Raw genomic sequence first — 23,711 nt, 5'->3', positions numbered from 1 at the left:
AGAGAGCTGAGATGTCTGCATGCTGATTTTGATAGCTTATCAGATATAAGTGCTTTAATTTAGTTTCAAATCATATAGTTGACAAATTTATTGATGTAAAAAATAACAAATATAGTTAATGAAGTCTGAGGTAAAGATTGATATAAATGCTAAGTTTTCTGGTAAAGAAATAAAAGAAGGATACATCACTCATGCTTATATATAATTTTAAGGAACATAGCCATAAAAAAAGATGCCATCACATTTAAAATAATCACTGTACACTCATAAATACATGTAATCCAAACAAATTAGATTATTTCGATAAAATTCTAATACAGAGCAAGCTGAAATATATAAGATTTTCAAATGTTGCATCTATCTTATATTACATATTACACAAAGTCAAATTTCCGAAGAGCACAGTAGGGTAAGATTAAACCTAGAGTTTAGCTTATCGTGTCTGGAAGGTTAAACTGAAAGCAAAGCAGAATCAATTCATGTGAAAATTAAACTAAAATAGCAGTGTAATACAGCTACAATCTATTTTGTTTTCTGAAATAAATAATACCAACAAAAAAACAAAGTAAAATGGTTGTACCAACCAAGAAACAGTATTCAAATATCAATCATAAGCTATACTTGATCTGGTATTGCTTTAGGCCAGATTCACCTTTCTCATAATAATCTTGAATGCTGAATGTCTGAGTAGAGAATTGCATGGAAGTAGCATAAGCAGCTGCACCTCTCCAGGCATCTAAAACTGGATTCAACGACCTTACCACTTTAAGAGGGGAAAGATACGGCCGGATTTGCCGAATCCCTGCTTCCAATCGAGAGTCCAGACCTGGGAAGAGAGAGCTGCCGCCAAGGACGACAATGGAATTGCACATTCTGTTCTTGACCGCATCATCCTTTGAGGAGAGCCTCCTGAGAGAAACACCAGTCATCTCATCAAGACCAGCTTGATCAACTCCGACCATACTGGGTTGAAACAGTATTTCAGGACAACGAAAACGCTCAATGCCGAGGTTAATCTTGAAATCCTCAGCAGTTAGCGGCCGGAGCCGAGTAAACTCAAGGGTTCCTTGGAGCGCCGCCAAGTCAGATTTTGCAACAAATTCGGGGTCAATCTCCTGCACATAGTAGAAAGATAGACATATCAGATAAACCAGGCAGATCTGATAGTTTGCAGTTCAATGAATAGGTAAAGGAGTAGTGAAGCGCAAAATTTTTTCAAAAAATTATCCATGTAGAACTGAAACATTGTAGCAAACTACTAATTAGGAAAATAACATCGCTAAAATGTCAATATTTCGTTTCAGCTCATCCTTTGATGCAATGGTCATGATTCACGAATATTGAATTCTTTTCATTAGAGCATGTATGGGATCACTTTTATTTTTTATTTTTTATTTCTGTTTTTAGAAAACATATTTATTTGATGTATTTTTAACTATTTTTATTTTTTATTATTAAAAATATAACGCGTTGTTTTTAAAGTCATAAAAACAATTTTGAGGTATTTAGAGTACTCTTAAGAATAACTACATTGCTGTCCGTCACCATCATCAACTCACCGGTTGCGGTCACGACTTGTTGCCGTGACGATGACCATCACCACCAATGTTTAAATCAACTAATTTTAAAATTCAACACAAAAAAGATATGTTTTTAAGATATCAAATATATTAAATTTTATGCTAAAATATAAGCAAAATAAAATAAAAATAAAAAACAAAAAAGATTTCCAAATAATCTCTTAGATTTTGTCTTACTACTAATTTTATGTTCATTTATTCAGAAATGTCAAAGTAAACTTAATGATTGGGGCTGAGGAGATATAAATTGAATGATTACCTGAAAAGAGAGATGGTTATTGATTGAAGTGCAATCGAGTCATGTAATTGAGTACATTATTGTGTATCTTAAGGTGTACAGATGGCATATGACATGTAAAATTTTATGATGACAAATTAGTTGGACCTTGTTCTGCTGAGATTTCCTTGGGATAAGTTAGTCGCTAGCGTATTTTGTGGATGATTGTTAGAATTATGGATTGAATGATTAACACTCTTCTTTGTCCGACCAGATTTTGGTGTGAATAAATAAAATGCGAGATTATACGAGGTCAGGTTGGGCTGTGACAAAATGTTGACAGAGCAATGATAAGATTACAACAGTAACAACAACATCAAGCCTTTATCCCACTACGTGGGGTCGGCTACATGAATCCTTTTTCTCCATTGTGTCCTATTAAAAGTCAAATTCTCGTTTAAATCTAATAAAGAAAGGTCATTCCTAATATTTTCTAACCAAGTCTTTTTAGGTCTACCCCTACCTTTCTTAACACAAGTCAAATCTAATACCTCTACTCTCCTAACCGGGTCATCAGAAGGCCGCCTTTTTATGTGACCAAACCATCTAAGGCGACTCTCTCTAATCTTATCTTCTACAGAGCAATGATAAGATTGATGGGAGAAAATGAAGCCTTGGTTTAATCAGTATAATTATAGAGATGAGTGAATAGAATGAAAAAAAAAAAAGAGAACTGATTTAAGGATGGCATGGCATGATTGCAAATGAATCAATAAAATTAAGGTTGAAGTACAAGTTGCAGCCATAAGTGGTTTCCAACGGTGATACATCAGGAGAGTGATAATCAATGGTGGAGATGAAGTCTAAGAAAGCTGCCAACAGTACCAATTTGCCAGACTGGGTGAAGCAGTGGAGAAGAGAGCTGAGATGTCTGCATGCTGATTTTGATAGCTTATCAGATATAAATGCTTTAATTTAGTTTCAAATCATACAGTTGACAAATTTATTGATGTAAAAAATAACAAATATAGTTTATGAAGTCTGAGGTAAAGATTGATATAAATGCTAAGTTTTCTGGTAAAGATATAAAAGAAGGATACATCACTCATGCTTATATATAATTTTAAGGAACATAGCCATAAAAAAAGATGCCATCACATTTAAAATAATCACTGTGCACTCATAAATACATGTAATCCAAACAAATTAGATTATTTCGATATAATTCTAATACATAGCAAGATGAAATATATAAGATTTTCAAATGTTGCATCTATCTTATATTACATATTACACAAAGTCAAATTTCCGAAGAGCACAGTAGGGTAAGATTAAACCTAGAGTTTAGCTTATCGTGTCTGGAAGGTTAAACTGAAAGCAAAGCAGAATCAATTCATGTGAAAATTAAACTAAAATAGCAGTGTAATACAGCTACAATCTATTTTGTTTTCTGAAATAAATAATACCAACAAAAAAGCAAAGTAAAATGGTTGTACCAACCAAGAAACAGTATTCAAATATCAATCATAAGCTATACTTGATCTGGTATTGCTTTAGGCCAGATTCACCTTTCTCATAATAATCTTGAATGCTGAATGTCTGAGTAGAGAATTGCATGGAAGTAGCATAAGCAGCTGCACCTCTCCAGGCATCTAAAACTGGATTCAACGACCTTACCACTTTAAGAGGGGAAAGATACGGCCGGATTTGCCGAATCCCTGCTTCCAATCGAGAGTCCAGACCTGGGAAGAGTGAGCTGCCGCCAAGGACGATAATGGAATTGCACATTCTGTTCTTGACCGCATCATCCTTTGAGGAGAGCCTCCTGAGAGAAACACCAGTCATCTCATCAAGACCAGCTTGATCAACTCCGACCATACTGGGTTGAAACAGTATTTCAGGACAACGAAAACGTTCAATGCCGAGGTTAATCTTGAAATCCTCAGCAGTTAGCGGCCGGAGCCGAGTAAACTCAAGGGTTCCTTGGAGTGCCGCCAAGTCAGATTTTGCAACAAATTCTGGGTCAATCTCCTGCACATAATAGAAAGATAGACATATCAGATAAACCACGCAGATCTGAAAGTTTGCATTTCAATGAAAGGAGTAATGAAGCTCAATTTTTTTTCAAAAAACTATCCATGTAGAACTGAAACATTGTAGCAGACTGCTAATTGGGAAAATAACATCGCTAAAATGTCAATATTTCGTTTCGGCTCATCCTTTGATGCTATGGTCATGATTCATGAATATTGAATTCTTTTCATTAGAGCTTGTATGGGATCACTTTTATTTTTTATTTTTTATTTCTGTTTTTAGAAAACATATTTATTTAATGTATTTTTAACTATTTTCATCTTTTATTATTAAAAATATAACCCGTTGTTTTTAAAGTCGTAAAAACAATTTTGAGGCATTTAGAGTACTTTTAAGGACAACTACATTGCTGGCCGTCGCCATCATTAACTCACCCGTTGCGGTCACTGTTTGTTGGCGGACCACTGTTGCCATGCCGATGATCATCACCACCAATGTTTAAATCAACTAGTTTTGATATTCAACAGAAAAAATTAATGCTTTCAAGATATCAAATATATTTAATTTTATGCTAAAATATAAACAAAATAAAATAAAAATAAAAAACAAAAAAAGATTTCCAAATAATCTCTTAGATTTTGTCTTACTACTAATTTTATATTCATTCATTTAGAAATGTCAAAGGAAACTTAATGATTGGGGCTGAGGAGAGATGAATTGAATGACTACCTGAAAAGAGAGATGGTTATTGATTGAAGTACAACCGAGTCATGTAATTGAGTACATTATTGTGTATCTTAAGGTGTACAGATGGCATATGACATGTAAAATTTTATGATGAGAAATTAGTTGGACCTTGTTCTGCTGAGATTTTGATAGGAACTACATAGAGTTCGTAAGAAACCCTAAGGGAAATACTCGAGTTCACAAGCAAACCTATCACTAATTGGAGAAAAACAGCGAGACTGAAACAAAATCTGGGCGAAAACAGCCCCCAACAATTGGTTGCAATAAGGGAAACAAAGCAAACGAACATAAAGCAAAGATACAGATGATCCTCGATTCGAGAGGAGGATCGCCTCTCCCAAATCTCTAGACAAGAGAGTCTAGAGCCAAAACACCAAGAAACCCTAAAACCAATACATAATCTCCCCTAATCCCTTTCATCAACTTTAATACAAGATCTTTCCTAATTTAATTTCTCTCCCAAACTCTAGCCGCCCACTCCGTTTGAATTTTTCATTTATTTGAAATAATGGGGCCCGCCCCATTAAGCAGACAAGGCAGAGGAGGCGGAGGCTTCCGCATCCTATAAACCACGTGAGCCGGCCCCCTTTGGGCCAGCTGGAGCTGGACTGGTTCATTGTGAACCGGTCTAACATATTTCCTTGGGATAAGTTAGTCGCTAGCATATTTTGTGGATTATTGCTAGAATTATGGATTGAATGATTAACAATCTTCTATGTCCGACTTGATTTTGGTGCGATTTGATAAAATGCGAGATTATATGAGGTCAAGTTGGGCTGTGACAAAATGTTGACAGAGCAATGATAAGATTGATGGGAGAAAATGAAGTCTTGATTTAATCAGTATAATTTCAGAGATGAGTGAATAGAATGAAAAAATAAAAGAAAACTGATTTAAGGATGGCATTGCATGATTGCAAATGAACTAATAATGAATACTCTTTTAATCAATTATTGACATTGATGAATGAAATACTTTGTGCGGTCAGTTGAGTTTTTTCTATAGATCCAAGTTGTACATATGATTACAACAAATTAAATTCAATCTCGTGCCTAGAATAGTAAACAGTGGTAGATAGAACAGAAACTATTTTCAATTGATGCTATTCCCACAGCCTCTTGAATAGAACCATTTTGCACTCCATCCTACATAATTTTATCACATTTATCTTATTTTTTGAATTTCTGCCACACAAGTGTGTCAATGTTATCTTTGTGCCCACAGCTCTAATCTACAAAACATAGTCGGTCAGCTATTCCCATTTTTTCGTATTTAGGAAGTCGAGAAATTAAACCTATAAAACTAAGGTAAAATCTAATCCCTAGATAAAGAGAAGAGGTTGTAGATTCCTAGAAGACTAGAACTAATGGTCAATTTCAACAAAATCAGTTTAGCAAATTCACCTGTCAAGAAATTGGAACAAAACAAGAAGAACATTAAAATAAAAAGTAGGCCAGGGCAAGCTTTCTCACAAAAATGTACAGTTTTTCCCTTCTAGTTTTGATGGGATATAACAAAGAAAAAAAACAAACAAGATCAGGATAGTTTCCAAGAGACGCAGAGAAAGAAATGCAACCAGAGATACTCTTCAAGTAAAATATCTGGAAGCCTTTTTGATAGTCGTGGAAAATTCTCCTAAACCTAAAGAGAGCAGTTCTCATCAATGCTAGACAATTACCATTTAACTTGAATTGACTGCATCCAGCTGCTTAAATGAACTAAAATAGGACATTTCTCAAATGACAAGAAGCTGTATGAAATTCAAATATACTAGGACCCATACAACTTCAGTATTATAAGATAATAGCATGACCACTAACCAGCAGTTAGACCACAAAACATGAATAATATCAGTTTTTGCACAAAACTAACCTGGAGCCTAGTTGTTACACGAGATAGTTCCGTCTCATCCTCATCAAGACTATCATCATCATCATCGTTATCTCTGCTCATCAGTTTGTAAAGCTGCCAGTCTTCATCTCTAGCTCCAAAAGTGTCCTCACCCTTTCCTCGATCAAATGCTGCAGTTGTCAAGAGTCGCATTCGCTCCTTCTGCACAGAATTCAAGCGCTCACCACGGCCAACACCACCAGATGAATTACCATTTCCATTTGTCTTTAGACGTTTCCGTTGGTCAACTCTCTCACAAAGCTCTCTATATTTGACCCGTGTCTGTTCAAGATAAAGCTCTGGATTCTCTCTGAAACATAAAGATCAGATATTGGAATTAAACATGAAAATGTCATTTCCGCCAATTACATGGAAGCTATGGCATCCGCATGAAAAGCATGTTAACATCAATAAAAAGAATCATGCAGAACGAAAAGCTAACCCCCATAATAAAAGTACTAAATGAAGAGTAGAAGCTGATTAATCAAATAGATAAATGTGCAGAAGATGGGGATTTCAGTCCACAAAAACAGACTCGAACTATTCATTACATATGGTTTCAATTCTCATAAAAAAAAAACATTCTATGGAAGGATATTTTTGTTCATTACATCTGTAAGTTTTCAGAAATAAGCATTATTGGAAGAGGATCTCATCTTACAGGCGTTTTTCTTCATCTTCTTGATTTTGTTTCTCACGCAGCAATTCTTCTTTAAATTTTTTCTGCTTGGCTCGCAGTCTGCCCTCCGATGTTGTCTTCAGAAATATCTGCTTTTTCTTTTCTTTGAGCTGCAAACATAAAAAAGACAAGAAAACACGGTCACACAAAAAAGTACGAGATAACATGGCATATAACATCTTAACTTCAAAAAATACAAATACACAAAATCTTTAGCAAAGTACAATAGGTATCCCGCATTCAGAAATGGTTATAAACAAAACGCAGAAGAAATTTCAAACAAATATGATTTTAGTAGGAAAATAAGAAAAATGAATGGGTCTAGACTCCCTTATACCTGCTCAGGAGTTAACATGTCGTCAGGAATACTGATAAGAGGATATTTCTCAGACAATGAAGCATCTACCTTCTCCTCACTCTCACACGGCTCGCCCCTAGCTTTCCGAAGGGATTGTGTTACTCTATGTACAGCAGATTCAATCTCTTGTTTGGAATTGTAATCAGTGACAGATAGAATAGAATACATCTCTTCATCCTCCACCTCATCCAGCTGCTGCACTAAATCTTCCAGGCCATGCAACTTATGTTCAAGTTCTGATATTCTAGTAAACTTCTTTGCAGCAGCTATATCTCGCAATCGTTGACCTTGTTTTTCTTTCAAAGCTGCCTTTCTTGCAAGTTCTTCTTCCGATGGTGCATCCTCTTGGGAAGGAGGAATCCAAGGAAGCTGCCAGCACCTGGTTTTCTCTTCAGCTTCTTTGGTCCCTTTCTGCAGTGAGAGTAATAATGTCATCAACGGGGAACAAAAGAATAGCATATAGATGCAGATCTTAGAGATTAAAGGAGTTGCCCCTTAAACAATTTCTAACATAACAAGTGCACCATGTTATTATTTAATGTGATAGTTTAAACATTTCATTAATAAAATGCAAACACATGAACATCACTATATAGGCTGGTGGCATAAGGTTGAGCAGCACAATAAGCATTAAAATTAAGAAATTAATCCAGTTAAAAAGATTCCACAGAGCTTTAACATCATATCCAATCCTGAAGCAAGTCACAAAAAAGATGGCAGCTTATCCCACCGGTGCTATAAGAAAAAGAGCAAACCAAAGCTCGACTTCAAAGAAAATAAACAATAGGTTAACTCGTGAGTTGAGGTGCTAGTTAGGGAGAAATTAATTAGGCTGTACGATAAATGAACTGCATGATACCTATACTTTGTTCACAACAGAAAAATAAACTAATTCACGTTGAAGTTTCCTCGGCACTTAAAGGCAATGAATGGAGAATAAGAAATCATAAAGCCAACATCAATAGTTGTGATAAAGTTACTGATAATTATGACAATGATTGATGAAGATCCATGAATAAAGTGAATTATGTTAAATTTTTAAGTAGAAAATTCCAACCAAGAAAGAGAAACATATATGAATCACATAAGTTTGTAAATCACATTTATAGTACCCTAGGCACTAACCCGCCTTGGCTAGAAGATCAATATCCAACAAGTCAAAGGCCTCTAGGAAACAAAAAGAAAATATTAATGGATAGCTCAATGTTTTCTAGCCAACCAAATATCAAAAATTCCCTCGACATCAAATCACAGTTTCAAGCTTCAGAAGCCATTATCTTTTGTTAAGTTTTTTTTCTGCAGCTAAAGCAGCAATTTTGGAGCAATAACTGAAGTAATCTTAAGCCCATTTCAAATTCTTTATAGAAAATATGTAAATCACAACCACATACAGAGAACCACATAAGTCAAAATCATCCGTTCAACCTCACATACCAAGATTCTAGCTACATAAATTGTAGAAAAGCAATAAAAAAACTATTTTGAACTTTATTGCTTGAAGTGTAGAAATATTTATAGATATCTCTAAATCAAAACAATTTACAAAAAAAAAAAAAAAAAAAAGTCAAAAAAAAAAAAAAGGAAAAAAGTCCCCAACAGAGATCAGTAGCTAGAGTAGGAAGAGGATGCACACCAATTACAATAAGAGTCAGAAGAGAATCGATCTAACAGTTAGAACCCTTAATCCGTGTGCTCAACGATCCCTAACAAAGTAGACTTGTGGGTCTCATGATCTTCCAACTCTCTCCTTCAAATTGAATGGTATAAGTCTAACATCCAAAGTTTGCTTACAAAATGTTTTTGTTTGAATGTGGGATATAGAGCCTTTTGGTGAGAATATTAACAAGTTTATTTCCAATTAGTACATATGGAGTGCAAATCAATCCACTTTCTAATTTCCTTTTCATAAAATATATATCCACTCCACATATTTGGTACAGTCATATTGTCATGAATAATGTATAATGCTAATAAAAGACTTATTGTCATAGTATATCTTCACTAACCATTCCCATTTGATTTCAAAGTTTTCTAAAATAATTTTGATTCATAGCTAAGATTCATTGGGCAATGGCTCTAAATTAATTTTAACATTAGATCTTGAAATAACAGATTACTTCTTGCTCCTCCATATTATGAGATTTCCTCTCTCTCTCTCTCTCTCTCTCTATATATATATATATATATATATATATATTATATATATATATATATATAATAAGTATTGAGATTTTACCACCAGTTATGTGATTTATGAAGAGTATATGATATCCTCAACTATATGTTTATCTAGCTTCATTCATCGAGTAAATGACTACAATAGTCCCCCAACCATTAATAAATGTACAATTCAGTCCCAAACTTTTATGATGATCCAATTTAGTCCTCTAATTAATTGAAAATGTAACAATTTGGTCCATGGCCAAAAGTAACAGTCAAAAATTAACCCCAACATTCTTTTTTGGTATTATGGTGCATATGAAATTATATAATTTTTTATATTTTTATATTTATCATATTAAAATAAATACCAAAATCATAATAGAAGTTAACCAACTAAATAACAAAAGTTAATAATTAATAATTGTGATTAACTTATATTATGATTTTTTTATTTATTTTAATATGACAAATGAAGAAATATATATAAATAATAATATAATCTCACATACACCTTTAATATCCAAAATCTCCTCTCATTTAACTATTGAGGTTAACTTTAGCTATTACTTTTAGCCTTGAGAACAAATTGAGACATTTTCTAATAGTCGGGGGACTAAATTGAGGCATTATGAAAGTCTGAGATTAAATTGAGCAAATACTAATAATCGGGGGACTATTTTGGACTTTTACTCTTTATTCATTACTTTGGTAAATCTACCAAAGCATGCTCTCGGAGATTGTTTAAGGTTATAGAGAGTTTTTTTTTAATTTGCACACTTTATTCTTTGTGAGAAAACTATCAAATTCCGATGATGGATCTATATAGACTTTTTCAACATTCCCATATAAGAAAGCATTATTTACATCAAACTACATAGACTATCCATGATTGCCTGCAAGCGAAAATAAGAAAAATATTATTCTTATTGATAGTCAATTTCATAGGATTGAGTATATCTTTTGGCTACCAATCTCAATTTATATCATTCTAAGCTTCTATCTACTTTATATTTTACAAACAAAATCATTTAAATCATACAATTTTCTTCCTTTTTGATAGTTCAACAATCTCCTAAATATGATTTTTTCAGAGCATTTATCTCTTATATCATGATATCCTTTCAATTCTTATTTTCAAATGTCTCAAATAATATTTGTGATGATGTAATAAAATTAGAGCTGATATTTGTAAAAAAGACTTTATGAGAATAATATAATTTTGAAAAGACGTGTAATGAGAGATAGGATACAAAGAAGAATGTGTAGTGATGGATTGATCATTGTTACCTGAAAATAATCCTGAGTTTAGAGCTTGTTAAAGATTGTGGCTGAGCTTATACTATTTTGTACAAACTTGAAGGGGTACAATGTTTGAATTTAATAGAATTTGTACTATAGGAATGTCAAAATGAAAAAGAGAGATTTTATCAAGTTTATCTTTTAGTTGGGAGTTCTCTCCATGAATGTGGGTTTGACTGAAAAACTTTGCATCTCATCAAATGCGACAGCTTTCAAAAGTAATTTTGTTTTTGGGTGGTAGAGTGAGAACATATACTCTTTTAAGTCAATGAATACCCAAAAAAAGATACATTTGAGAGCACTAAGATTAAGTTTACTCCTGTGTTGTTTGTGAATCTCGACATATGAAAGGCACCAAAAGATTTTTAAGAAATTTTTGAGAGGAAGTTATTTATTTAGAAGAATTCAATCAAATAATTTATATAACTTTGAAGCAAATCACTCTTGAGAATATTGTATTGATTATGTATGAGACAATTGTGACATATTTTCTCCGATATCTTTTTGGCACTTGATTATGGAAGAGAATTGTCATGATGACTTCTAAGAAAGGGTGATTTTTTTCCTACCACTCTTTTATTGGGGATGAAACATTCTTTTTGGAGAAAAATAATAATGAGTGACTAAAATAATCATGAGTATTATTAAACTGACATAGCTTAAAATTAGAATTAAATTATTTTTGTATCTTGACAATAAAATTGGGGAGAATAATGCTAACATCAAATTTCTATTTGATAAGATATACTAATGTCATCCGAACACAATTATCAATGAAGGTGACAAATCTTATATTTCAAAAATCTTAAGATTTTGAAAAATCCCTAAATGAGTGAATAATTAAAAAAAAAAATAGTCGAGGATTTAAAACTACTTTAAAAAAAAGACATGGTAATGTTTGGCAAATCATAAGTACAACAACAACAAGCTTTTATTCCACTATGTGGGGTCGGGCTACATGAATTCTTTTCTCCATTGTGTTATGTTAAGAGTCAAATTCTCATTTAAATCTAATAAAAAATGTTATTTCAACATAAATTTTTTCACAAGTTTCACAACAAAATATTTTCACATTTACATTAAAACAAAAGGGAAGAAAATATACACTTTAGGATTTTGAAAGAGCAATACCCTAGCCTATAATGATGTTTCCAACTAACTTCTATATTAAGGGTGAAAATGAAGGAACAACATAAGTGATTTTCATCTTAAAAAAAAAATATAACACATCCTTCTTTATAACTTGTCAAACAAATGTCTTATTAATAGTGAAGTCCTAGAATATATAATAATTAACCAAAAAGTTGTTTTACAATTTTGGTCTTCAGTCATTTATGAATTGATAGAAGATTTACGGTAAAATGAGTAACATGCAACACATTAATGAGGACAAACGTGGAGGAAATTAAAAAATCTACTTGACCTACAACAATTATTAGAGAACCATCAGACTTTTTAATTTTTTATTGTTGGGCCAATATTTATATGTTTAAAAAACATTGTCAAGATTGGTCATGTGATTCGTGGCTCTTTGATCTAGAATCGATGTGAGAAATTATTTAGAAACTGAAAAAATATGAGTTAAAAGTCATATTATTTTGATTTTTCAAGCATGTTGAGGAAGTTCCCAAGTTCATCTATTTCTAAATTGAGTCCTACTTCAACAAGACACCATAACCTGAGAGTTTTCCATGAAATTACCTACATTTTTTAATATATCATTTCTTCTTGTAATAGTTAGATCATAAATTACCTTTGGAAGATGGCTTTTACCCTTTTTTAAGGTAAGAGTTTATAAAAATAAATCTCATATCTTGAGATTTAGTGGTTGTCATGAAAAATGTTTAAGAAGCTAGAGCGTTGAGCATTACCATTCTTTCTTCCACGATTCCTATGAAAGAAAAAAAAAAACCTTTCATTTAATGATGATAGATTTTCTTTGCTTAGGATTTGGATACGAGTTTGGTCAAAGTCAATATTGAGTTTTGCAATAAACTCACACATTCTCTCTTTCCACAAATTTCTTTAAATTGCTTAGAATTACCACACCATCTCAACATATCAACATGAAATCTTGGTAATAATCCAATTCAATCCAATAAACCATCATTGCATTAAAGTACTCAATAACATGAATGTTACCCTGCTTTGTTGTCGAAATCTTAACTTTGATCTCGTTGATGAGGGAAGTATCTTTCAATTTTGAGCACGTTTGTTTAATAATGCGTCAAAGTTCTATTGCGGTAGAAAGAAACATATATGACCAACTGATTTCAAGTATCACGGTATTCCAGAACCATGTCATGATCATAGAATTTTCTTCATCTCAAAAAATAAAATTTGAGTCTTTTGGCTCCAAAAGAGGATTTATAAGATAGATCTTTCCCTTTCTTCTTAGAAAGGTCTTCAAAATTTAGGATCAGCTTAGATAACTTCTCTCCTTCAGGCAATATGAGCCTTGTAGCTTATAGAGTTATTCTTTAGCATGATTTTTGCCATTCATGATAGTCGACTCTTCGAAAGTAAAGTCAAAGAAATTAGTCATAATAAAGTGAAGGAAGAAACTTGACAAGAAGGGGGAAAGAAAAAAAAAAGAACAAAGATTGGAAAATAGAAACCTTAACTTTACTTTGATACCATGTAGAAAAATAGAAAAGAAAAAAAAAACTTTGAATTTTATTACTTAATTATGCACAAAGTGTGGAAGAATTTATATACTTCTCTAAAATACTTACAATGAAAATAAATCAAAGTTCTTTACAAAAAAGAAAAAATTTCCCAAGAGGGACCAACGACTAAAATACTAAGAAGAGACAAACGGATTGCAAAATCTAAAGGTCATAAGAGGATTGATCAAATAGTTAGAATCCTTAATCTGTGTGCTTAAGGATCCCAATGAAAATTGATTGAATTGTGGGTGGGTCCCACAATACTTCAACATAAGCATTCTATATTTTTTGTTAAAAACTCTTGAAACATTTTTAGAAACAAAAGGCTTTGAATACCCATCATTTTTTTCATTCCTTCATATAATGTGTATATCTCACTATTAAGTGATGCGATGCCCAAAATTTGTGGTCAACAACTGTGGTAAATTTCACCACCATGACACAATTTGGCATTAGTTAAAATTGATCATATTTGCTGTGGCCTTGTGACAAATGTATAACCATATGAAAACCCCATTTGAAAAAAACTTTCCCAACTTTCATGGTGTGGTACAAATAGACCATTGAACATTTATGGAAGGTAATAACAAAGCAAAGAAATTACTGAACTGCAATTGGAACACAAAGGTGTACAAATAGCAATTCTCTACAGTATACCAAAAAAAAATGGACAATATGGACCTTAATGATTAAGAAATAAAAAAGTTGAAAAAACCTGAAATAATTGCAATTCTGCAGCATAATCATAAGCAACATAGCAGTGCTCCAGCTTCAGCTCCTCAGCCTTCTCCCATGTTATGCTTGAGCTTTTAAAACAAAATTTAACTGTTAATATTTACAACAACTTTGAAAGAAGAATAAATGAATGGGGATCAGGAAGATATATACATATGATAGGGGTAATTTAACGAAAGAAGCTGCTTCAAATAGTCCGTAACATGATATCCACCAACATTTGTTCTACAGCATGCCTCCAAAACAGGTTCCCCTTCTACAAACTGAAAATAGCGATAATGAGCAGGTGTCTAACCAAACACAAGTGAAAAAGAAAAAAACAGCTGAAGATTGGATGTTTTAAGAAAGAAAATGATAAGCACTTAATGTTCAAAATGGATGTAATCTAAACATAAAGAGAACCAGAAAAAAAATATATTTCAAGCGAGGGTAAACAAAATGATGGGCATTGTTTTATTCATGGAATCAGTAATATGCCTGTTAATAGAAACTATAAATCTCAAACAAACTTCCTTTTTTCATTCTTACAGCTCAATAAAAAGTTAAAAACATATAAGCCCGTTAAAGAGCAGCTAATCTTTTCTTGCTCATGAGAACAGGAGGAAGGGAAGAGAAAAACAACAACATCATGCATTTATCCCACTAGGTGGGGTCGGCTATATGAATCCTTTTGCTCCATTGTGTCCTGTTAAGAGTCAAATTCTCAATTAAATCTAAAAAAGAAAGATCATTTCTAATATTTTCTAACCAAGTCTTTTTAGATATACCTCTACCTTTCTTAACATAAGTCAAATCTAATATATTTACTTTCTTAAAGGAATCATTAGAAGGCCATCGTTTTATGTGACCAAACCATCTAAGGCGACTCTCTCTAAACTTATCTTCCACTGGAGCTACTCTAACATTTTCACGTATATGCTAATTTCGCAACTTGTCTCTAAGAGAAAAGCCAGTCATCCACTTAAGCATCCACATATCTACAACACTTAACTTAATATTATACTTCTCTTTTAATGGCCAACATTCTTTCTCCAAATTTTGCACACTTCTATGGCAAAATCTCGTAAATTCGATCTGAAACTCCGATGGAAGTCAAGTCATGTTCCATTTTGATTTCGCGAGCTTCTTTGGCCAAATCATGCAAATCCACCACTGTGAACTTCGCCTCCTTCAATCAACGACGACGGGAGCTCGTTTGATGTGACGATGGTCCTTTCTCCCATTTCACGCGCTTCTTAAAACAAATCCCTTAAATCTGCCCAATCGAGACAAAATTGGGTTAATTCCAGGTTGGCGAGTTGAGCCGAACCAAACCAATTTATTAAACGGTCCAACCTGAACCAATAATTTTTTAGTCGAGTTGACGGGTTAAGTCAATTTTCGACACCCCGTAACTTCAAGAATGGCTTGCATGGTCGGTCTAAAGTGACATTGTGGCCATGTTCTACAATCCCACCACGCAAAGAAAGGCGGGCATGGGTCATCGGAGTACCTACATGGAAGCTACAAATTTTCCTGCCACGTTGGAACAATGCAAATGACATTGAATTTCATCCCGCTATGCTGAGAAAAGCATGTATAGGGCTTACTTTCTTCGTCCCAGGCATCGCGTACGAGCTTCCTCTCACCATGCAAAGAAAAGTGCGCATAGAAAGTTTGCTCGTGGCGCTAGCAACGCCAACAAAATTTTGGAGTTTTATGAGTTTGCAAGCATTATACCTTAGCAACCGGGGCGACGATGATAAGATCGCGACAAGGGTTTTGGCGAGATTGGTGAGGGATCAAAATAGTATTTTTTTTCTTTTTTTTGTACTAATAAAATAATAATAATAACAGAAAGGGGGCTTTTGCTATTAGCTGTGATTGGGAGCTATGGGGAGTGGAGTGCATGCGAGTGGAGAGGCTTTTGGGGTCTATTGTCAGCAGAGGGAAGCGCAGGAGTCAAATCGAGCAGAGAAGGAGCACCTGTGAAGGCTCGATTGGGAGAGTTGGAGGTGGGTAATGGGCTCTGGATGGGAGAAGGATGTGTGCGGCTTAAGGAGATGAGGCTGAACAGTAGGAAGCTGGAGTGTTGGGTTTTAGTGGATAGGAAGTGGGGTGAGGATTTAGTTTAGGTTTTATTTTCTTTTGCATGCTAGTCTGGTGACGGGATATGGGCTGATTTGGTGCCGGTTTTATAGTGGATTCAAAAAAAATAAAAGCAAAGTATGGGAATAGATATGATTATAAATTTTTGAATGTTCTAAATATAATATATAGTTGTATTTTTATAATAACTTTAATTTAAATTAAAAATATGATAGGAAAAAGAAGTATGAATGAATCCCTTGTCCAATTCCCTTGTTTATCATGCATCTCAATTTGTAAGTCATTAGAGGTGTTAATATTTGACACGACCCGAGAACCCGAACAAAAATTTCGTGTAAAGGTGAACTCATTTGGAAAATGAATCGGGTCCAGTGTCAAATTATGACCGATTGTAAATCCGGGTCGGATTCGAGTTAGATACTGAATATTTAGTCTTTTAAAAGATTAGGCTATCTTTTCATAAAAATATTTAATGGAGCCCAGGTAAACATGACATTATCGTCATTAAATTTCATAGAGATCCATTTTGCCTCTTTAGGGGTCCCTTTTGCCCTACCTGTTATGTAGGTATAACTTTCCTTGGGGTCCTTTTGCCCCATCCACATTACAGGTTTCATATTGGGTCTCTTTTGCCCACCTGATAATATATATATCATAACATAGAATAGTCAATCTTTACTAAATAAATATTAAGTAATTTTTACATATTCATAATTCATAATTCATTAAAGGTTCATGGACTGACCAACATGTTTGTGCTCATAAATATGACTTAAGATGAGTTGATATACATTACTTTTCAACCATTATCAAGAAAACCAAACTGATGTAATTAGGGGTGTCAATTCGGGTCAACGGGTCGGGTTCGGGTCTGACCCGAATTGACCCGACTGTAAACGGGTTAACCCAAACCCGACCCATTTAGTTAAACAGGTCAGATATTTTAACCCGAACCCGAACCCGACCCGCGCGGGTTACCGGGTTGACCCGACCCGACCCGCGAACCCGAACATTTGCATTCCTTCAGGCTTCAGCTGAGGCGGAGACTCGGAGGTGCGCACAACATCGGACTTGGGCTTACCCGCGCGAACAGGATCGACCACTCGGTCCGCGCGAACAGGCGAACTCCTGGCTCACACGCACGAACAGGCGAACTCCCGGCTCACACGGGCGTAGGCGTGCGGGATGTCGGGATTGACGTCGTAGGCCTGACGCGGATAGCCGGAGCCGGTCATGTTGACGTGGACGGGCGGACGGCTGGCCAGGTGATCCCACATTGCAACGTGACCACGAGGGAAAAATGAAAATGGATAGAGGCGTATACGGGTCAGCTCGGGTTAGTTTCGGGTTACCGGGTTGACCCGGACCTGACCTGTTTTTTAAATGGGTTGAAAATTGAAACCCGAACCCGACCCGTTTGTTAAACGGGTCGACCCAAACCCGGATTTTTTTGGTCGGGTTCGGGTCAGGTTGTCGGGTCGGGTTAATAATTGACACCCCTAGATGTAATCATACATAGTTGTGAATCAAATATCACACCATCTCATATATTTCTATGAATAGAAATTTATTAATACTTTCATGTATTCAAATAAAGACTAATAAAAATTTCATAATGAAATTCGCTTCTCACTACAATCCCAAGAATTTAGTAATTTCTCAAAAATTTACAATCGTTGTAATTATAATAAATTTACATAGCTTACATCCTTGACGAGTCGTTTCCTCCAATTCTTTACTACAGACTCTTCTACGATTGTAGGTCACCCCAAAACTTTCTCTTTGCATGAATGCATCTAAAGAATTCTAACCTTACAATTGTATAAACTTAGAACTTTTATCACTTATTAGAAATATAAAAGACAACTACAGATATACCGAAAATTCTTACCTCGATTCACTACAATTTCCCTCCCAATCTTCCTTCACTTTTCTTTGTTTCCTATCAAAGCCGAAATCCCCACACCATATGCATATTTTGCGGCTTTCTTTCACAATCACTAAATTTCTTTACCGAAATTGTTCTTACACACAAAGCCAAACGTTCTCAGATTTCCCATGGCTGCTACTTACTATACTGTGTTGATTTCTCCTCCTTGAATGCGCTGAATTCCTTCTTCTATAACTTCTGCAAACTGTACCAAACAGCACCAAACAAAGCTACAGGTTTCTGGTTACTGTGCCGACTCCAGGAACATGGCTTTCTACCTCTGTCTGTATGACTCCGAATAGATGAACAGAGATTTCTGCACTGCTGATATCTTCAATTTTCCCTATTTTTCCACTGTGGCTTGCGTTAACTGCTTCCTTATCCAGACAGCCCAAATTTTGCCTTGTTGCCTACGTTAAGGATAACGGAAATGAGGGCCCACCACATAACTGCCTTCACTCACACCCTTTGAAAGCATTCTTTTAATATATAAATATTTATATGATTTAACTTAAATCTATTAGTTGTATAATTATTAATACTTATCCATCTATTAAACATCAACTTAACTGTATATAAGATTTTAACAAGCAATTAATATTACATTAAATCTACATTAAATAAACACTAATTTTCATACCTGTATAAATTGGGTCTTACACTATCAATATAAATTGGGTCTTACACTATCAATATTACTATCATTTCAAAGTATTTACGACATTCCGGACGCACTGCGAAATCTGTTTAGCGAACGAACTTCATTTGGGCAATGTCGCGCAATGTTTCTTTCGTAGTTTGTCGATTTTGACAATTGTCGGTCAATTCATGTATAAGAGGTCATCCCTTCGATAAATTTGATGTCCTGGATATAACAACGTTGTCTGTGTTATGATAGGAAGTTTTTTGGATAGTTTCGCACAACATCACACCAACCATTACTTTTGTCTCTTGAATCATTCGATTTCCGTGCAAGTGGTGCCTTTTTGGCAAATTTGGCATTCCGAGTGTATTAATGCAGTCTATTCCACAATCGGGCGAAGTTTGAGTGGTTTTGACAACGTCATGCTCGCCAACAGTTGTCAGTTGTCTTCACATTTGCTGCATTTGACCATGACACATATGAAGATCAACAGGAATATCTAAAAATGTGAGGGAAGGGGGGAATGCAAAACCATGCAACAAAACACTAGGATTTAACGTGAAAAAATCCGAAAAAGGAGAAAAATCACGGAGCCACACCACACTAAGAAATCTACAATGAAAATTGGGAGAAAATAATATAGATCTCTCTTCTCCCTCACTCTCTCTTTGTATCTCAACACCCTTGCACCATTCTCACACTAGAACATACAAAAAGATACAATACAATGAGCATGGGACGCAACTATTGATGAAAAACAAGAAAGAAAACTGCCCAGTCGGTCTCACAGCACTGTGACGCCAAGTTGGAGAGCACCGAAGCTCCCATTATTTGATTTCAGCCTGCATGACAATCGCAACACTCAACTCTATCTTTTTTACCAAATCACCAAACTATGCAACGTTTGGTGCTCGAGCACAACGCTGGGGCGTTGTATGGAAAAACATTTTCGAGTGCAAAGCACTTGAACCCAAGCAGGAGAAGGACCCTCTACAATCCCCAGACATGCTCAACAGACTGAATTGAGGTATGAGGCAACAATACAACCCGATTGATCAACACAATCAGAAGCCATGCATAACTAATATAAAAGGAACAAAAATTCACAAGATAATCACAAGGTTGTGGCATGGAAAAAGAAGAATAAAGAGTTGCAACAAAGATATTTCCCCCTCAATTCCATCAAGATGCCTTCATCAATTTCTAAAAATTTCAAAAACAAATGAGCAATGGTGGACTGATGTAGTGCATCATAGGCAGATTAGAAGGTCTATGGCAATAAAATAATTGAACAATTGAAAAAAAATTACTAGTTCTTCAATCTCTAGGCTTGGTGGCCAAGAGCATATTATCCTTTGGTGATGGATTCTTAATCAAATTTTTTTGATTCTGTGCAATTTTATTTCTCTATTACTACTACTACATCTCCTTTGCCATTAATTAAAATAATTCATTCACATCCTTTGAAAACTTTCAAGGAAATAGTTTTTTTTTTTGTTTGGGGGTGGGGGAGGGTCATTCAATCCAATTAAGACAAACTCACATACACATCACATGCGCAAGACTTGAACCCAAGACTTCTCGGTTGGTAGTCAAAGCTCTCAACCAACAAACCAATGTGACTTGCATAGGAAATGGGTTTTTTCCCATTTTTTTTTTTAGGAAAATAGGTTGATATAATGATTTAAACAAATTAGGGTTACAACCTAGTTTGCTTCTTACAACCAATTTTTAACCCTCAACCAATTGAAATCCCTTCAAAAACTCAATATTACAATTTAAACACAAAGATAACCAAAAATCCTGTGAAAAGACGAAGAACAATTCAATTGATCACAAGTGAAAAGTAATAGAAAGGAAAGTACGTACACCAACAAAGCTCGACTAATTTCTAGGGTTTGATGACATTATTTCAAATTATACCAATCAACGAGTCATTTCACTCATCAAAAAAGCACTAAAGAAAATAATGGCAAAATATAAGCTCCAAAACCAGAAGGAGAATGCTTATTGGATGTAGGCGAATGTAACATGTATTATTTGAACAATATCGAGTGTTTTATCAAAAGAAAAAAAAAAGGCTTCGAGTACCTACGCCACAAAATATTTCATGCACAATGCACCGTTCAAAGAAAAGTGTGCAACATGATCATTAATGGAGAAAGCTATAAGAACATTGCTACAACTAAGATGGTGGAAAAATTGACTCTAGCCACACAAGATCATCCTAGGCCTTACAAGCTATCATGGGTGAATAAGGAAAATGAAATAAAATGGACGAAATGATATTTAATTCAATTTTCATCAGTAAGAAGCTTCAGAAGTTTGAAGTGGTGTAATTCCAATAGATGCATGTCATTAATAGTTAAATCCATTGTGGTAATATGACAAGTGCACTATCTATGATGGCTACAATAACACATACAAGTTGAGCGTTATGGAGAGTGAGTGGTACTTATGCCGCTAAAGTGGGAAGCTGAAGGAGCCTCAGAGGATATGGTGTTGTCCAAATCTATGATTATGAAAGCTATGAAAGACTCATAGTCTATTGATGCCTATGTAGTTTTCGAATAAAATCAAGCAGAGTAGATGCAAAAAAGGCTCAAACCTTGTTGAATTGCTAGTACAAGATACATGACTTACTTGCTAGCGTTCATAAAAGAGAAAAAGGTCAAAAATAACCCCTAAGCTAATTATGAGAGTTCGTTGTAGTACTAGACAATCTAATGTGTCCAATTTAGTGCCATAACTCATCAAATTTCATCCAAAATAGTCAATTAACACTTAACATCTAATTCAAAATAATCCAATCGAACTACTTTAGATCATCATATTTGAGGAGAATTGAACAAATTAGATAACTAGGACTAAAGTGACCTCATACAAATAATTCAGGGACCATTTTAACTTATAAAAAAAAGGACCATTTTGACTTTTTTCTTGAAACAAATTTAATGATGGTTTGTTAACACTTAGAGAGATCCAAAAGTACTCCTACGAAGTTGGGTGCATGAAGGTAATGCTAGTATAAGATCTTGCCACTAATTGACACTTAAACATATGATTTACCAAGGCACTAGCATTAGTTAAGCATTTAGTGTGGCTAATTTGATTCCCCAAGTTGCTTACAAATGCCATTGCTACCCATCCTTCTATCCCAAAACTTGAATGCATGGTACCATCAATTTTTTTTTTACTCGACTTTAGCTACATCTTAGCCTAAACCACTATCTAAAAATATAATGAAGCATAGTATTTATATAAGGGACAAAGGATTCAAGAGATACCTCATTAAATGAAGAATTGATCATCATCCAACAATTCATGGTTAATAAGAGGAGAGTTATTGTTACTCTAATGTATTAGTGGAGTATTAGTGATAGCATTTTCCAAAATCAAATTCTTACAAGCTGAGGAGAGCTAACGTGGAACCAAATCTCAACCATTGAAAGAAGACTAAACATTTATGCATCCTCGTTACTTCTTTTTGCGGCTAAGTGAAATTTTATTGTATTAAAATTTGAATGAGTTAAAACACATAACTAAGCTACAATCACATGTTAGAACAAATTTCAATTAATCAAAATTTGCTTATAACCAACTTTGACCATATAGTGCTTATGTCGGTTGAACGATGAAAGTACATTACAATACTCCCCACGTTAGATCATCGTTATGGGTTAGGATGGATACAATTTGGTTGATTTCACCTACAATTGAGGGTTGTTTGGTTTTTTTATCCATATTGTTGTCCTAGTATAAAAGGTTTATTTTCTTATATTATTCTAATCGTATGTAAATTTCCAAACCTCTTAACAACAACAAGTCTTTGTCTCATTATGTGGGGTCGGCTACATGAATCCTTTTTCATCATTGTGTCCTGTTAAAAGTCATATTCTCATTTAAATCTAATAGAAAAAGGTTCATTTCTAATATTTTCTAACCAAGTCTTTTTATGTCTACCTCTACCTTTCTTAACATAAGTCAAATCTAATACCTCAATTTTCCTAACCGGGTCATCAGAAGGCCTCTGTTTAATGTGACCAATCCATCTAAGGCGACCTCTCTAATCTTATCTTGCACTGGAGCTACTCCAACCTTTTCATGTATATGCTCATTATGTATCCTATGTCTACGGGTAAAGCCACTCATCCACCTAAGAATCCTAATCTCTGCAACACTTAACTTAGTATTATGCTTCTCTTTTAATGACCAACATTCAGCACCATAAAGCATTGCAAGTCTCACCACCATCTTATAGAATTTTCCCTTAAGTTTGAGGGGGACTTTTCTATCGCACAATAAGCCCGATGCATTCCTCCACTTCAACCATCCAACTTAAATTCTACTGATAATATCCCCATCTATTTCACCATCACTTTGAACAATAGAACCAAGATATCTAAAACGTGTACTCTTATTAATGAATTGATCGCCCAAAGTCACAATCCCCTTACTAGGTCTATTGCTACTAAAATTATACTCCCTATATTCAGTTTTAAATCTATTCAAGCGAAAACCTTTAGACTATAAGGTTGACCTCTATAATATACGTTTACCTTCAACTCCCTCTCTAGTCTTATCAACAAGAAAAATAGCATTAGCAACAAGCATACACCAAGGTACATCCTCTTGCAAATGTCTAGTGAGAACATCCATGACTAAAGCAAAAAGATATG

At 34.5% G+C, this 23,711-nt stretch overlaps 1 protein-coding gene across 3 annotated transcripts in view; it reads right to left on the bottom strand.

Moving 5' to 3' along the window:
• Positions 1-339: 339 nt before the first annotated feature.
• Positions 340-23,711, bottom strand: part of LOC110108896 (actin-related protein 5) — a 53,903-nt gene continuing 30,531 nt past the window's right edge. For 2 of the 3 annotated variants that reach the window (XM_020839748.2, XM_028699469.1), the window contains 6 exons: positions 14,525-14,634; positions 14,352-14,442; positions 7,485-7,916; positions 7,130-7,257; positions 6,451-6,778; positions 340-1,115 (listed from right to left, as the gene is read on the bottom strand). In XM_020839748.2, coding sequence (XP_020695407.1) covers positions 609-1,115; positions 6,451-6,778; positions 7,130-7,257; positions 7,485-7,916; positions 14,352-14,442; positions 14,525-14,634 — 1,596 coding nt within the window. In that variant the 3' untranslated portion in view covers positions 340-608. Of the gene's footprint in view, positions 1,116-3,169; positions 3,829-6,450; positions 6,779-7,129; positions 7,258-7,484; positions 7,917-14,351; positions 14,443-14,524; positions 14,635-23,711 lie in introns of those variants that run through there. The other variant, XM_020839747.2, reaches the window with a different exon arrangement.

Source organism: Dendrobium catenatum, unplaced genomic scaffold, assembly GCF_001605985.2.
Source record: "Dendrobium catenatum unplaced genomic scaffold, ASM160598v2 fragScaff_scaffold_1297, whole genome shotgun sequence".
Taxonomy (NCBI): Eukaryota; Viridiplantae; Streptophyta; class Magnoliopsida; order Asparagales; family Orchidaceae; genus Dendrobium; species Dendrobium catenatum.
The sequence above is the reverse complement of the archived record's forward strand: the minus strand, read 5'-3'. Positions and strand labels throughout refer to the sequence as shown.